The 18435-nt window shown below is 36.8% G+C and overlaps 1 protein-coding gene across 4 annotated transcripts in view; it reads left to right on the top strand.

The window, feature by feature from the left end:
- Window positions 1–303: 303 nt before the first annotated feature.
- LOC127429291 (CDK5 regulatory subunit-associated protein 2-like) overlaps window positions 304–18435 on the top strand; it is a 60789-nt gene continuing 42657 nt past the window's right edge. For all 4 annotated transcript variants that reach the window (XM_051678242.1, XM_051678244.1, XM_051678243.1 and 1 more), the window contains exons 1-9: window positions 304–479; window positions 5011–5069; window positions 12512–12576; window positions 15475–15585; window positions 15720–15796; window positions 16222–16336; window positions 16421–16602; window positions 17730–17871; window positions 17981–18034. In XM_051678242.1, coding sequence (XP_051534202.1) covers window positions 427–479; window positions 5011–5069; window positions 12512–12576; window positions 15475–15585; window positions 15720–15796; window positions 16222–16336; window positions 16421–16602; window positions 17730–17871; window positions 17981–18034 — 858 coding nt within the window. In that variant the 5' untranslated portion in view covers window positions 304–426. The remainder of the gene's footprint in view (window positions 480–5010; window positions 5070–12511; window positions 12577–15474; window positions 15586–15719; window positions 15797–16221; window positions 16337–16420; window positions 16603–17729; window positions 17872–17980; window positions 18035–18435) is intronic.

The following is an 18435-nucleotide window of genomic DNA, read 5'->3' as shown; positions in this document are numbered from 1 at the left end:
AATCACCTATAAGATTCAGATATCGCCTGTCAATCAACTCGAGAACTTGCATGCGTGTTAGCTATGCAAGACGGGGAAAATGCCTAAAAAGAAAAAAAAAAAAGTTTTTATAAGAGTTATCTGAGGTAACGAAGCACAATTTAGGATTCCAGTGTTCCCCATTCAAGTACATTGGAGGTGCACTGTCATGAATACAAATTGTCTCCCGACAACGTTAATATTCATGAGCAAGACCGAACCGTCCACCTCTTGAACTATGCGCGAGCTCGCATGGTGATGTCATGTATTCTAAAATGGCGGTTCCAACGTCTGCTTTGAATCACACGATCTGCCGCCAACTGTTTAAAAATAACACCACGGACATCATGTTTTGAGATATATATGTATATATGTTTAATACATCACTAAAACTTGTTTTGATACAAAATGGATTCGGTGGTAGGAGAGGATCAGATACTGCCGATTGACATCAGTCTGAGGTGAAGCGCTTTTATTTTTTTTAAAATTCTGTCAAGAGTCTTGTCTGAAGACAGCATGTTAGCCTGAATAAAAATGTCATTTAAATTTAATACTAAAATATTTAACACTAAATTTGTTCAAAAATGTTTTCTGTATTGTCTCGGATATCATGCACTCGATGTTATTGGTCATTACTTTCAATTTGATTGCAATGACAGTTATGTGCTTTCATAAATTCATAAAGCATGTTAATGTATGCATTTTTAAATCAAGACATTTAACAATAATCTAAGTAGCCACTCTTTTTTTTGCATTGATAATTTTTTAAATATATTTTATGTTGATAAATATATACATTAATATGCATCTATATACTGTTTTATTCATATTTTGTGTGCATCTGGTGTGTGATAAGGGCTGAAACCAGCAGTTGGGGTGGAATAGTGTCTGAATGACATGTTTGTGTTGTTGATCTTAGTTTCTGAAGGTGTGTGTGTGAAGTTTAAGTTGTGAATCTGAAAGCCCCTGTGTTAAAAACAAAACCACATGATCCTTCAGAGTTAAATGATCCTTCATAGCATGATCTTTAAACCATTTGGTTAGCCAGTATGTTTTTGACATCATAAATAATATTTTAATGAGTTCAGTCAGACTAATTTGATTCAGTTTTTGGACAGCTTGTGCATTCATAATTAAGGAGCAATAAACTATGCCCTGTGTGATCAATATAACCTCCCTGTGGCCATCTGAACATGAAGGGCGTGATATAGGTAGGTTATTACCCTCTTACACTTGTTTATAGAGGTAGTGTTGTAAATGTATAGCACTGTATTTAAATTAGATCAGTGTTATGATGCCTAAATGAAGCGACAACATTGCCAAGATCAGCAGGACTCTAATAGCCAACAGTTGAAGGACACTGATGGTCAAGTTAGAGGTCTATGCTGTGAGGTAATGAATACAGAAGCTCTAGTGAGACTGTCACCATTATAAATCAGTTGGTAGGCCTGTAGAGAAACATAAGATGTAAGATGATAGCAGCTGTGTAAGTCAGCTACTTAACTCTGATATCTGATAGGAGTGTTTGTGTGTGTTTCTGTGGCTAGCACAACACAAACAGTGCAAGAAAACGTGAGAAGAGGAAGTTGTTTGGCTGTGATGTGTTGGTGCATCCGTTTGGCTCCATCAGTCCTGCTCAAAATATTGTAGATTATGTAAAAAGGTGCACAATTTGTTGAGACACTGTTTACACAGTCTTGTTGAGCAAAGTTGCAGCTGTAGCTGTTATACAGTTAAAGGAATAGTTCATCCAAAAATGTAAATTCTCTCATCATTTACTCACCCTCATGCCATCCCAGATGTGTATGACTTTCTTTCTTCTGCAGAACACAAAGACAGATTTTTAGCAGAATATCTCCGCTCTGTAGGTCCATACAGTCCAAGTGAATAGTGGCCAGATCATTGAAGGTCCAAAAAGCAAATTAAGGGAGCAGAAAAGTAATCCATATGTCTCCAGTTGTTAAATCCATGTCTTCAGAAGTAATATGATAGGTGTCACCACAGCATAAACACTGGTGTGAAGGGTGGAACCTTTGTAATGTGTCCGCCAGGAGTCATTACACTGACTCACACAATCTGTGCATATCGGTAAACATATTATAGCAATACGATATATCGGTGAAAGGCTAATCGGCCGGGCACTACATTAAATTATTACTTTTTGTTTTGTTTCCTTTCCTAAGATGGACAAAATGAATTTTGACAAGAAAATAAGTATATATAGTGTCAAGTTTTAGCACTTTTCAAATCTGCGGTTAATCACGATTAACTACAAAAATTATGCGATTAATCACGATTAAAAAAATGAATCGGGTGGCCTGGGTAGCTCAGCGAGTAAAGAAGTTGACTACCACCCCTGGAGTTCGCGAGTTCGAGTCCAGGGCGTGCTGAGTGACTCCAGCCAGATCTCCTAAGCAACCAAATTGGCCCGGTTGCTAGGGAGGGTAGAGTCACATGGGGTAACCTCCTCATGGTCGCTATAATGTGGTTCGCTCTTGGTGGGGCGCGTGGTGAGTAGAGTTGCAATGGAAAGAGATTTTCACGGTACGATAACTGTCTCAGAAAATATCACGGTTTCGTGGTATACGGTATTACACAATTATTATTATCAGTTACAATGACCCTTAAAGGAGTGAAAACAGAAGTTTTTTTTGTTTTTTTTGGTTGAACCAAAAAAAAACCATTGGCTTTATTATAATTGAAACTTGAAACCATTTTTTTAAATTGAAGTATGTGTAAAAAAAAAGTCTCCCTTTTGAAAATAAATGGAATAAATAAGAAAGCTAACAGAATTATAATAATAAACTGAATTATAAACATGATAAAAAAAACTATAACGTCATATAACTAAAGCATGTTAGTTTACATGTTAGCATAGCATGTTAAATTAACTACTAAATGCAAAATAACATCATCTGTGTGAGCTTTTAAAGGAATGTCCTATGATTATTAATAATTAATATATCCTGTAGGTGCACGACAGCACAGCCAGACTGCTCCTGTCTGTACCTTTAATTCAGTGGTTCTCAACTGGTTTTGCTTCGGGACAGATTTTACATGGGAAATCAAGTGGCGACCCACTATAGTAAAAACGTAACCTGTACTTAATGTATCCTGGGTTGCATTTTCTTTTATGTTGCATAGTTTTGTTCATGGTTTTCAAGTACATGCATCGAGTGACATTTGTTGTTGACGTCAACAACAAAAGCGACAGGAAGTTTTCTCTTCCCCCCCCCCCTTTTAAAAATGTAAGTGCATATTTACTTATATGAGCCCATTATTATCCTGTTTGTTTCCCAATTACATATTACACAGGAGGAAAGGCTCCTCATTACCATGGTTAGGTCAGTGTAGCTAGTCTTAAATATAGTAATAATAATAACAAATTATAGTATTTATGAAAAAATAAATACTAGCTGAAACACATCTTGAAACTTGAACTACAACTGCCACTGTTGAGAGAAAATGAGGTCTAATAGATTCTACCTTTTTAGATGATTTTATATGACACTATAACACTTTGTAAAAATATAAGTTACTTTTACTCATGTAAAATCGTGAAACAATTTTGTAAAGGTGATAATGATTTTGTTTTGTTTTTTAGCGCATAGCACAGTGTTGCTCTTTCTCCACAGTGCTGTTTGGCATGTCAGGGCTGCCTACTGAGGTTTGACTTGTCTTCCTTCGTAACGCTTTAAACTAGAGAAGTCTCACTAGTATTGAAATTGGTCACATCAGTTTTGAGGTCTGTGCTCCGCAATATCGAGGGAAGCCCGGTTGTTGCACGCGCGTGCCAGAGAGAAGAGCAGATCATTAGTGCGAACTGGTTCCTACATTCATGCGAAAGTGCAGATGAGAAGCCTTTAGCTGATTGCAAGATCATTAAATCTGCCTCGGTAGTCCTAAATAGGCTATCACTTGGACGGCTGCCGAAATGTCTTCAATGGGAGAACCATGGCATTGTTCTTTCCCTTCCTGCGACCACTCACACACACACTCACTTATGTCAGACCCCCTCGCCTCGCTTCTCTCTGACATTTTCTCCGCTGCGTGTGTGTGTGTCGCAAGTTGACGAGTCTGTTAAGCAATTAATTAACATGAAACATGAACCTTTTACTAGTAAGAAGTCTTTGCAATCGCATTTTGAATGTGAGATAATTGTGAAATTCTACTATTGAAAATAAAATATCAAGAATTAAAGTTTTTACTAGTGCAAATGTAACTACTGATACCAAAAAGAAGCATTTTCACTATTAAGTCCATTCCTGATATCAAGAATTAGCCTAGCATGTCAACTATTGAAAGTTTAGTTGTTGATATCTATATATCTATATCCTGCACATGATTAAAAGTTAATTTGGCTTGATGTACATGGCTAACTATGAGAGTTGGGATTAATTTGGGCTGTTGAGCTCTTTGATGAAGGGCTGTTTCAGGCTGCACGTGTGTTTGTGTTTTATAAACATGAATAAGATTCAGAGAGGCAAAGAGGAGAGAAGCAGGGTTAGTTTATTTTGTTGAAGCTCCTCTGTATGACAGCTGCTCAGTCTTATGTAAGTTGAATGGGCTGAGTGTCCTAATGGGTTTGCCGTAGGACTAGATGAGTCTCAGAGGAGCAGAAGGGGATTGAACTCAGAGGGAAGTTATTCAGAGACCTGCTGTAGTAGTCAAAAGTCACAGACAGTGTTGTCATAGTGTTGTTGGCAATCTTAAAGGGATAGTTCATCCAAAAATGAAAATTCTGTCAACATTTACTCACCCTCATTTGATTGTTCCAAACCCATATGACTTTCCTCTGTGGACCACAAAGAGAGATGTTAGTCAGAATTTTAGCCTCAGTCACCATTTACTTCATTGCATGTTTTTCCATACAATGAAAGTCAATGGTGAAGTGATGGCTGTTTTGCTTTTGTTATTATACTAATTTGTAGCCTCTATGCATACATGTAGTTTTAAACTTCTCTCTGTCTGTCTGTGTTTATGTGTCTGTAGTATTTCCAGACTGCCAGAGTCTCTAAACAGCACCAACTTCAACACGGACAACATGACAGGTACACACACACACCATGCAGACACCCTGACCATCGCTTTGACCTCTAGGTCCTGTTATATCATCCCTTGATGACCACTTCATGACTTTGTCACACTGACTAATATACTGTATATCATGGGTGTTTCTTCAACTTTGGGCACTTTCATGTCAGAGGGTTTGATTTTTATAATAACGGGCAGATTTCAACATTTTTCTGTTATACAAAAGTCACATTGAAACTGATTAGGAAACTTTTAACCAGGCCTCCATCATTTGTTTTTGGTGCTTTTCAAAGGCCTTTTATGTATACATTTGACTTTTTTGGCCTTGTTGCAGACCCAGGTTAGGCTAAACTATATAAAATCCATTATAAAAATATATAATACACACACACACACACACACATATATATATATATATATATATATATATATATATATATATATATATATATATATATATATATATATATATATATGTGTGTGTGTGTGTACATATATATAATTATTTTCATCATTATAATTATATTATAATGTTTTTATTTCTATATATATATATATATATATATATTAGGGCTGCCCCCGACCAAAGATTTTCCTACTCAACTAGTAGGAGTTAATTTAAGTCATTAGTCGACTAGTTGTCGCACATTTATGATATTATTATGATTTAATTCAGACAGGCACTTGAAGAATCACACTTTATTATATTATTAAGAACAGATGACAAAAAAGCCATCTGTGCGCAGGTATGTTTGTATGGATGCGTGCAGTCTCGTGGAACACGTGTTTGTAAAAGGTTCTCACTCTTTCTTTGTTTCTGTTGTCTGAATTTTTTTTTTTTTTTTTGCAAGAACAGTATCATCTATGAGTGCTGCAAATGATCTCAGCTCAGGAGGTGCTTTGAGTTCAGTTCACTTTATTTCCACAGAGCAGTTCATTGTGAACGCAACTCTGCAGCCTATACATCTGTGATTAAAACATAAAATAATACAAAAACACGTTCACCTCGATCCGTGATTTATATTTCAGTGATTATTTTCATAATTATGTTTATATTATAATGTTTTTATTTCTTCATTTAAGTAATTTTCCACCTGCATGTTTAAACGGATACTTGCCTGACGGTAAATGGAAAGGTGTGTGTGTGTATATATATATATATATATAATTCTTTTATCACTTAATTATTTTATTTGCTTTTCTGTTTCGTTTGGAGTGCAATTTGAATTTAGAAATGTATTTGATTTAAGTTTTTCGTTTTTGAAATAATTAAATGTAATTTGCAAGAATATTCACTGATCCCTCAGCCCCGGGTTTTCCGATGTAATAGGATATTGTGATTTTTATATATATATATATATATATATATATATATATCTCGTGAAGGAGGGAACAAACAAATTTATTCACACACATGATGTATTTTCCCGGACAATGAAATATTTCCCGTCCGGTAGAGAATGCACAGATGAATTAGGTTCTTTGCCAGAGAGATGTTGAAAACTCTTGTAAAACCATCTTTCAAAAAGTTGAACAACACACATTTTAATTGCACTTATTCTTTTCCAGTTTCATTTGAATTTTTAGTTAAAATAAAAAATTAAGTTCAAAGTTTGAAATCAAGGTGTCTTGCTTTATTGTGTAGGCTTAACCCTAACCCTGCTTAACGAAATTACCCCATAGCACCTAGCGTCCAACCAGCGTTAATACCAGTGTTCGTCGTTTTTATCGTTTTATCGTTTTATGTATATTAGTAATATACATACTGTGTATATATATATATATTAGAGGTGTAACGGATCATGGTAAAAAAACTAACCGTACAGTTCACCAACCAAGGTTCAGTAAGCATTTGCACCGCGGTTCATCTCTAGTTTAATAACGCATCTGGATCATACAGTTTGGCGAATAAAATAAAGCGGCAAATAGACATGCACAATTGTAACCTCCGCTAATGCACCTGTATGGCTCTGTAGACGGACACACTCTGCCTGTGTTTCACGTGGGTCAACTTTCTACAGAGAGAAGCTGTCCTATTAACTGTTAGTATATTAAATCATTTGATGACCTCACAGTTCTGCATGCATTAGTTGGCAAAACTAATTACTCCAATTACTATTTACTCCATTGATGAAGATGTGGGATTTCCACGTATGATTAAAATACTCGAGTTGCGTTATGACATCCATTCTCGTATTCATTTTAATAGCAAGTTTATTTCTTCTATAGTGATGTACAGATATTGAACGTTGAATATATGTTGAGTTTGAAATGCACTTTATGTTGATAATTAGAGAATGTTTTTTTTTTAGTTAAGGACCCTGATGAAAATTAACCATGGTTTTACCATAGTAAAATTGTAGTAACCATGACTGTAATATCAAGGACTGTTGTCACCATGGTTTTCTTAGCAGAAATCATGGTTTTGTAGAATTATCCATGGTTTTAAATATTAATACTGTAGTAGCCATATAGTAACTATGGTTTTACTATAATAATATTGTAATAGCCATGACTGAAGTAACAATAACTGCTGTCACCATTGTTGTCTTGGCAGAAATCATAGTTTTGATACAATTAACCATTGTTTTACAACAGTAATACTGTAGTTTCCATATAGTAACATTGATTTTATTATATATTGTAACCATGACAGTAACCATGTTCATTTTGTGGTTACTGTGATTCTACTACAAATACAATGGTTAAACTATGGTAACTGTAGTAAAACCATGGTGATTTGTAGTGAGGACAAATCTCTTGAAGTGTGTTACCAAATAGAATATTTTACTTTGGATTTGGCAGTAATATATTTTTTTCCCAGAACATAACAAATTCAGAACCGTACCGAAACCGTCACCCTAAAACCGTGATACAAACCGAACCGTGAGAAATATGAACCATTACACCCCTAATATATATTTATATATATATATATTGTATATATACTATGTGTGTGTGTGTGTGTATATATATATATATATATATATATATATATATATATATATAGACACACACACACACACACACACACATACACACACACACTGACGGCCAAAAGTTTGGAATAATGTACTGATTTTGCTCTTATGGAAAGAAATTGGCACTTTTATTCACCAAAGTGAATTTGCTTTCTATTTGCTTTTTCGTTTCGTTTGGAGTGCAGTTTGAATTTAGAAATGTATTTGATTTAAGTTTTTCGTTTTTTAAATAATTAAATTTAATTTTCAATGCAAAATCACAAAAGCAAGGCATTCAGCTGATCACAATATATAGTCAGGACATTAATAACGTGAAAAATTACTATTACAATTTGTAAACTCCAAAGAGTTCTCATCAAAAAATCCTCCACATGCAGCAATGACAGATTTGCAGATCCTTGGCATTCTAGCTGTGTTTGTCCAGATACTCAGGTGACATTTCACCCCACACTTCCTGTAGCACTTGCCATAGATGTGTCTGTCTTGTCATGCACTTCTCACGCACCTTACAGTCTAGCTGATCCCACAAAAGCTCAATGGGGTTAAGATCCATAACACTCTTTTCCAATTATCTGTTGTCCAATGTCTGTGTTTCTTTGCCCACTCGAACCTTTTCTTTTTGTTTTTCTGTTTCAAAAGTGGCTTTTTCTTTGCAATTCTTCCCATAAGGCCTGCACCCCTGAGTCTTCTCTTTACTGTTGTACATGAAACTGGTGTTGAGCGGGTAGAATTCAATGAAGCTGTCAGCTGAGGACATGTGAGGCGTCTATTTCTCAAACTAGAGACTCTGATGTACTTATCATCTTGTTTAGTTGTACATCTGGCCTTCCACATCTCTTTCTGTCCTTGTTAGAGCAAGTTGTCCTTTGTTTTTTAAGACTGTAGTGTACACCTTTGTATGAAATCTTCAGTTTTTTGGCAGTTTCAAGCATTGTATAGCCTTCATTCCTCAAAACAATGATTGACTGATGAGTTTCTAGAGAAAGCTGTTTCTTTTTTGCCATTTTTGACCTAATATTGACCTTAAGACATGCCAGTCTATTGTATACTGTGGCAACTCAAACACAAACACAAAGACAATGTTAAGCTTCATTTAATGAACCAAATAGCTTTCAACTGTGTTTGATATAATGGCAAGTGATTTTCTAGTACCAAATGATCAATTTAGCATGATTACTCAAGGATAAGGTGTTGGAGTGATGGCCCCTCTCAAGCATTTACCTTAATTTCTGTAATGACACACTGTCACACTCTTGTTGTCTTTCTTTCATGCATGCATTTACTTACATACTAAACCACTTGGTTATATTTGAGATATTTACTAAAGTATTAAAGGTGCACTCAGTAATATTATCCTCTGAAAAAGTTGTACTCAAGAAATTAATATTTATTCTGAAACAGAAATATAAAATTATGACCACACACATGAAATGAAGACTGCAGTCATGTCAATTACCTTATAAAAGCTGTTTAAATCTACATGGCGAGGGTCCGCACATGGGGGCTGCCATGTTAGAGTCACATGATCAGCTGAATACAACTCACTTAATCTCAGTAACCACTCTTTTATTGGACAATTTTACTCATGTATTTAAATTAACCATGGCTCATTGTTGATAGTGAATTTCTACACGGGATTTGGGAACTGACAACTTTTCATTTGAATTGTGCTGCATCCACGCTGCTAGGTGTCACTGTAAGTCCAATACGAGGGACATAAAAATAACTGAGATAATTCACACAAAAATTATAATTCTCTCATTATTTACTCATTCTTATGTTGTCTCAAACTCATATGTCATTCTTTCTTCTGCGGAACACAAAGAAATATATTTTAATGGAGATATGATGTCTGTTTGTCCATACAATGCAAGTGAGTGGTGACCAAATTTGCAAGCTCCGAAAATCACATGAAGGCAGCATAAAAGTAATCCATATGACTCTAGTGGTTTAATCCATGTCTTCTAAAGCAATATAAATATTGACATCAGCAGTTTCCTTGGCCATCATGATTTCAAGCTTGATTGCACTTCCTTGCGCCATCTAGCGCACTGCACCTGCATCAAGCACTAGGAACAGTAATCATGCTTGAAATCACAGTCATGTCTAGAGACTGCAATGACAAGATGTACCATGAAAAATGAGTTACATTTTAGTCTGTTCTCACCAAAAACCGATTGCATCGCTTCAGAAGACATGGATTAAACCACTGGAGTCACCATTCACTTGTATTGTATGGACAAACAGGTGTCATATCTCCATTAAAATATCTTCGTACATAATAGGGTACATAATAACAGAAATATCTTTTTGGGTGAGCTATTCCTTTAAAGGGGTCATGACATGAGGAATCAAATTTTCCTTGATCTTTTGACATATAAGTGGTCATTGTACTATAACAACATTCTGTAAGTTTCAGGACTGAAAACTGCCTCCTTAATAGAAAAAAGGAGCATTTATTTAAACCAAGCTGCAAAAACGGCTTGTTTGGAATTCGTGGAATTTGTGACATCACAAGGACCAAATACATCTGCATATGCAACGCCTATTTTTCCGTTATTGCACCCTTGGCCCCCCCGACTGGTTCTCAGCCAGTCACACAGTTGAAGTGGAGAGAGATGGGGCCTGTCATGGGAGATTCATCCTAAATGGACTTACACAGGACACCTTCATGTGCCTGTCTGGATTTAAATGTTTTCCTACATAAACATGCACAGACAGACGTCTTTGACCGCTTGATTCATATCTCGGACTACTTTTAAAAGATGCAGTGTCAAGTTACAACTCTGAAGACATGAAGCTCTCTGTCATGGATGCATTCTTTCGCACATATGCGCTATTTTTAGTTGTTGGTGTATGAAAACGTGAAGGAATGATACTGGAAACTGGATGTGGATGTGTCTTCAGTGTATTTTAGAGTGGATTGTTTGTTTGGCTCATACCAATACGATTCAGTCTTTACAAAGGAACTGTTATTGAAGGATGGGGCAGTTAAAACACTTGGATGTGATCGCAAAAACCGTGAGTATACAGTTTAATTCATGAATATTTCATATGTCATGACCAGTGTTTGGTAAGTTACTCTAAAAAAGTAACTAATTACTAATTACATCTTCTACTGTGTAATTAGATTACTGTACTAATTACTCTGTCTGAAAAGTAATTGCATTACTTATTACTAATTACTTTCTAAAACCAATGAAATAGTAATTTAATTACAGTAATTAATTACTTAGTAATGCATTACACCCAACACTGGTCATGACTGTGTGATAGTTTATGGTGCTGACATCATGTTACACCAGGCGTGTCCATTGACGTGACAGAACGTCTGGAGGCTGTCTACACCGGGCGAGTCGACACATACTTTCTAAACTGTTTATTTGCGCAGTGCAAAATGAACCGGGACATCTGTTTACTGTCAGCACAATGCAGCGCGCTGCAATGGACGCTTCCATGGTAGACTGCATCATTTTTTTTTTTTTTTTTTTTCTCCCAATTTGGAATGCCCAATTCCCAATGTGCTTTTAAGTCCTCGTGGTCACGTAGTGATTTGCCTCAGTCCGGGTGGCAGAGGACGAATTGCAGTTGCCTCCGCGTCTGAGATCGTCAACCTGCGCATCTTATCATGTGGCTTGTTGAGCACCTTGCCACGGAGACATAGTGCATGTGGAGGCTTCACGCCACCCACCACGGCACCCACCGAGAACGAACCACATTATAGCGATCACGAGGAGGTTACCCCATGTGACTACCCTCCCTAGCAACCGGGCCAATTTGGTTGCTTAGGAGAGTTGGCTGGAGTCACTCAGCAAGCCCTGGGATTCGAACTAGCGAACTAGCGAACTCCAGGAGTGGTAGCCAGTGTCTTTACCACTAAGCTACCCAGGCCCCTTGTAGACTGCATCATTGATTCTAATGGGTTTTATTGCTTTTGATGCGACTCTCGTGTCCAGTGTAGACAGGGTGTAAGTGTTAAATGTTGTGCTTGAGATGAACAGTTTAATATATTCGGATGCAATGTGTTGGATGCGCGTTATGTGTAAACCCTGACATTTAGTTTTATAATCTCTTCCGATTGAGTTTCAAAAATGGCTGTATTCGAGGGGCTGCACGATGTTAGCCAATCATAACAGTGGGTGTTATTTTAAGGTTTTAAGGAGGTGCTTATGCCAAAACCAAGCATTTCAGACAGAGGGCCAAAAACAGGGTGGAAAATTATCATTTATTACTAAATTATGACTGTTTTAATGAAAAAAACTTTTACTAACTTTATCAGTGGACCTCAGGGAAGATAATAAAACTATAAAAAAGAGCATTTCATGACCCCTTTAATGGTCCTGCTTTCTCAAAGAGAGAGAGCGAGTGATAAACACAAATGTAATTTCTGTAGAACAAACTGAAGTGAACAGAGTGTTTGTTTTTCTGTTTGTTTTTCTGTTTGTTCATTCATTTGTCTGTTGTCTTTTCATCTGCAGCTCCTCTCTTTCCAGTACAGAGGATGTCTCCAGCCAAAGCTCTGACTATGAAGGATTACGAGAACGTAAGTGCAACAATATCAAAACGTTTCGCATTTGTTTGTATTCCCATAATGAGCGAGATTACCTTTTGGAGTGTCATTTGTAGAAACATGACTAACATCATGTGTTTGGAACATACATTTTAAATGTGTATATCTAATCAAATTTGTACACCAGCATGTAGATGACCTCATGTGAACAGACATGTGCTAAAATCCACTGAATTCTGATTTAATAGGGTCTTTAAACATTTCAGCTGCCAGCTGAAACGAGAGTGAAAAGTTTGATAGGTTGTCATATGTCCTTTTAAGGAAATGGGCTTATTTATATATGGTGAGATAAGAATCTATAAGCGTTCCTGTGAGTTTGTCTGAGAGAAAGTGTTAGTGTGCTGTAGATACACAAAGAGAAATAGAACATTCAGAGGAAGGGTACAGCTGCCCTTTACTGTGTTATTTGTGTAGTAGATGTTAAACCAGTCTCCTTCGTTCTGTTTGTACTTCTATCTCTCTCCCTTTTTCTGTCCCAGATGTTCAAGTGAAATGCTCGGAGTACAGTGGAGCACAGTTCACTGCCCTGCCATACACACACACACACACACACACACACACACACACACACACACTGATGCCAACCAGGGGCGGTTCTAGAGGTGGGTCCGGGGGGCATCGGATGGAATTTCGGTGCCACCACAGACTGATCACGGTACCCCCCTGTTAAAAAATCCTGGCACCGCCCTTGATGCCAAACCTCATTACTGACCACACACACACAAACACACACAGAGCCTGTTATAGTCGCTCTGTTTCTCTTTTTAGCTCATCCCCAACTCTCTCTCTTTTTTTGTATAATCCAGGTTAAATAGATAACAGCTTTGCTGATTTACATGACTCGTGTTTATTCATGAATGAGTCTGAATATTCTAATGAGGAAATCCAGAAGATTCAAAGGTTTACTAAATAAAAGATTCAGGTCCATTTGATTCTTGATTCTATTGTGTGTGTTGTAGTGTTTGGGTGTTGCTTCAATTTTGCGTCTTGTTAAAAAAAAAGTCACGTTTTCTCACAATTTTTTTTATTTCATTTGTAATAACAATGTCTAACATTGTATGTACATGCATCACAGGAGATTTATGTCATTTTTCTGAAAGGCATAATAATTCCCACCACAGTGTCATTTCCAGCACATCTTACATTCTTGTTTAACTCTTTAGGCTCTGGGTGTTTTTAAAAATGTTCTTTTTCAGTGGCATACCCAAAATGAAAGGCTTATAACTTGACAAAAAAAAAAAAAACACACACACACACAAAAAACAAAACAAAGAGGGTCAAATATTTGGTATCATTGTAAAGAAAACTTTTCAAATGTTTTAATGATATAGATTATTATACATTCTGAGACTCTCAGCCTAAGAAACTGCAGAAAAAAAAAGGAAAAAAAAACTTTAGGTCAAGTTTTTTCTCTTTTTTCTGATACATGCCAACTGTAATTGAGTAAAATTTGTGTTGACATGACAAAGCAATCAAAAGTTATAGTATTACAAAAATTATTTATCCTAGTGTCCAAAAATGTCCCCAAGTGTCCAGAAACCTCTCCAAACAAGTTAAACATAATAATTTTTAGGGATGCTCCGATTAGGATTTTTACAGCCGATACCGATCACCGATCCTCTTGTCACCTGATCGGCCAATACCGATACTGATCATTTTACCTTTTATCAGGATCTCTGTTATAACTGGCTAAGCTTTTTGCACACTGTCATTATTAATTGAATTTTCCTCTTCCCAGTAATATCCCTTTGCCTAGTTTTTGCAGACAAAATAAGTAAAACAAAAACAATGATATATCGGGAGATATTTGCTACTATTGTTAATGTTGTTTAATCAGGAGAAATTTAATAAAGATGTTTGAATTACACCACATCTTGTAACTTGTGTTATTACTAAGACGCCTATGCCCGGTGGAGACTGAGAAGCTACCGCCATGAACAATTATAAGGACCGTTTCACAGCTCGTGCTGTTTTCCCTTTGCCTTGTCGCATGTGAAATGCCACATTATCAGTACAGTACACAAGCATTTCATATTCGCCATACATTTCCTACTGCATCGTTCTTAACTGCTGAATCAAGTTTGTTTGTTACAACACAATGCCAATATTCCCCACATTCCGTGATGCCATGACAGTGTTGCTGATGTCTTAAAGGAGCCATGCGTCTTTTGCGACATGAGCGATCGGTATATGAGATAGGCCAAATTACCGATCACTGATCAAGTCATGAGATGAATATTGGCCAAAACCGATCGGCGGCCGATCGATCGGAGCATCCCTGATAAATGTACATAAGAGCTAATTACGCTTGCATACACAACAATGACTAATGGTTTTCATAGCATGCAGACATGATTTTAGTAAATGAGATTTCACAGAATGAGTTTCAGTCTGTGCCATTTGAGTCATCATGGAGTCTGTGTCATTTACTTAGCACCATCTCCTGGTGGCAGTATGTAACAGTCACCAGTCTCTTTTCCCATATATGGATGATTTTTGCACCGATCTAAACCCAATCCGATTGGATTAGCGTTCCAATGATGTTACATCATTTCCGATGACGTCATCTGATCCAGGAATTATAATAATTATTTTTATAAAATATTTTAATAGTTTAACATTAAACTGTGGATCTCGGACAAGGCTAAAACAGTAAAATCTGTACAGAAAAGGTATTTGAAAAGTATAGAAAATAAATGATGAAGGCCTCGTAAAATGTTTTCAAGTCAGTTTTAATGTGACCTTAATATAACAAAAAGAAAGAAGCTGAAATTTGGTTGTTATAAAAAAAATTGCCAGAAGTTGAACAAACAACCGTTTGTGTGTTTATAAGGAATATTTAGAGAATAATTTGTCTTTGTTCCCTTGTAGCAAATCACAGCTCTAAAGAAAGAAAACTTTAACCTGAAGCTCAGGATCTATTTCCTGGAAGAGCGTGTGCAGCAGAAATGTGATGATTCCACAGAGGACATTTACAAAATGGTGACTGACACACACGGTCCCATACTCACAACATACACAAGTGCAGAAATATAACATTGTTCATCCATAGATTTCAAAGCCTGTAGTAGTTTGTGGCTTGTTCGATGATCTCAGTTTGTTGTTTGTGTGTGTAGAACATTGAACTAAAGGTGGAGGTGGAGTCAATGAAAAGAGATCTGGCTGAGAAACAGGAACTGCTTGTGTCTGCATCGTAAGTCCTGCCCACTTCTTCAGTTCTTATTTTTACTAAATATTAGCCGTCCTAACGATGCACGTGATAAACCGTAAAGTACGTTTTTGACCTGACCAATCGTGAAAATTGGTGCGTGTCTAGACATTTTTTTCGGTCACTTTCTGTTGTGACAGAGGTTTCTGTTTTCGTTGGGTTGTGCTGTGTAGCTCCGCCCACAGTGAAATCTCATTGGTCCAAAATTTTACTCTTAATAAACAGCAAATAGCCTGTGATTTCATCACATAAGTGGGGACAGAAATATGTCTTGGAATCATGTTTTGCTTTGTGGTTTGGCCTCAAAAGTGTACAATCTTCTGTGCTTTCAGGTTGAATAATTACAGTTGAGTACATGTACAAGGCATTGGATGTAAGATGTAGATCTACATGTGTGTGTTTGTATCTAGGAAAGCATTGGAGAGTTTAGCCAGTCGAGGTGTTGATGATGGCCGAGAGCAGATGAAGAGAGAAATGGACTCACTCAGAGAAGCTTTCAGCGCTCGGATTCAAGACCTGGAGGAGGTAAAAACAAAAAAAGAAGACAAAACCCTTAATAATCAGAGCAAATGCTAGAGAATATTATAGTCTGTCTTTCTCTCTTTTCAGTCTCTGCAAACTGCTCAAGAGGAACTTGAAAACATGGCTATCATTGCTGAACAGGAGAAGCTGAAGAATCTTAGATTGGAGAAAGAGCTGCAAGGCACCAACCAATCAGGACCCTCAACTGGCTCAGGCTCCGCCCCTGAGCAGGTCAGAGAGCTCCAGCAGGCTCTTCAGCAGAAGGAGAGGTAAACTAAACAGACAACCTGAAATCAAAATGTACCCTCATAACTTTGTCATTAAATTGTAAAACGTTCTCCACCTCTCCAATGTGTCATATTACGGAAGTTAAATGTGTTGAGAATGCTGTTTCATGTTGTCTTTAACAAAGTGTGTCTGTTAACCTTTTAAGGGTGCTTAAAAATCGCAAAAAAAACTTACTTACCAAAATGTACCTTTTCTCGTATTTTTCTGATTTGAAATTATGGGTGTAAATAAGATGGCTCCAAAAAACTGCTTTTTTTTGTTCACAATCATGTCAATTGTTAAGGAGTAAAATGTTGTGTTGATACAACAAAGTATTCAAAAGTTATAGCATTACAAATATAATTTATCCTAGTGTCCAAAAATGTCTCCAAGTGTCTAAAAGCCTCTCCAAACAAATAAAACATAATTGTACATGAAAACTCGTGTTATTACTGAGATGCCTATGCCCGGTGGAGATTGAGAGGCTGCCGCCATGAACGATTATAAGGACCATTTCACAGTTTGCGTTTCTTAACTGCTGAATCAAGTTTGTTGTCTTACAACACAATGCCAGTATTCCCCACACCCCGTGATGCCATGACAGTGTTGCTGATGTCTTAAAGGAGCCACGCGCCTTTTTGACATGAGTGATCGGTATATGAGATCGGCCAAATTACAGATCACCGATCGAGTCATAGGAGATGAATATCGCCCAAAACCGATCAGTGGACGATCGATCGGAGCATCCCTGATAATTGTACTTAAGAGCTAATTACACATGCATACACAATAATGACTAAAGTTTTGCAAAACACGCAGACATGATATTAGTAATGAGATTTCACAGAATGAGTTTCATTCCGATTGGTTTAGCATTCCGTGATTCTGCATCATTTCCGATAATGTCATTTAATCCAGGAAAGCTAACGTGCTTTCAGCCAGATTGCAAAACGCCAGATAGCCAGATGCTGTGTGCACTGTGCACAATGTGCTTCGTGTCAATTATCTAATGATCTATGCATCCGATTACCTTGTGTTTGGGCTCATTTAAAAGATAATTGCCTCCTATAAGTAGTGGTATGTGATGTTTTATGTTCTGTCTATTATTATGTTTTGTATATCTCTCCAGTGTTATTCTGGAACTGCAAGTGTCACTAAAAGATCAAGATGCTCTGATTAGAGAGCTTCGGAGAAATGGTCCAGACCAGCCAATAATGGAGCAGATGGCCCAATTAAACTCTCTGATTGGCCAAAAGGACAGAAAACTGCAGGTTAGTCATTTTTGTGAAGCACTATGGCATTTATACCAATGTGCTAACTAAAAACACATGCACAACTGCATACACTGACCGGTGTTGTAATGTTAATTTATTTTGAAAGGCACTTAGGGAAGGACTAGATCGTGAAAGAGGAAATGCAGAACAGGACAAACAGGTAAGCATAGCAAAGTTTTGTGTGTTTGTGATTTGTTTTGTGTTTTTAACCACACTCATATGCCAGAAGTTTTTGTGTTCGTCTCATTAGGTACGTTTACATGAAGCCTAACGAATGAAAAACCTTCATGTAAATGCCTCAGTTGGGAAAATAATTAACAATGTTTGCCCCTGTTTTGTACAACGAGAACATTAGTTTGTTTTGGTTGACAGTCTTCTGTCTCGGCGGTTGCATATGTTTTTTTTTGTTTTTGTTTTTTTGCTTTATCATAATTTTCTAGAGGTTTTTTTAATATTTTGGGGTGGGTGTTTAGATGTCGGTTTTTGGGGTTGCTAAGCTGGATTACCAGGTTGGCAGCAGTGTGTACCTGTTTCAAATTGCAATCAAATATTAATAAACAA

This window comes from Myxocyprinus asiaticus, chromosome 38, assembly GCF_019703515.2.
Source record: "Myxocyprinus asiaticus isolate MX2 ecotype Aquarium Trade chromosome 38, UBuf_Myxa_2, whole genome shotgun sequence".
Classification (NCBI taxonomy): Eukaryota; Metazoa; Chordata; class Actinopteri; order Cypriniformes; family Catostomidae; genus Myxocyprinus; species Myxocyprinus asiaticus.
This window is presented reverse-complemented; position numbering and strand designations above follow the sequence as displayed.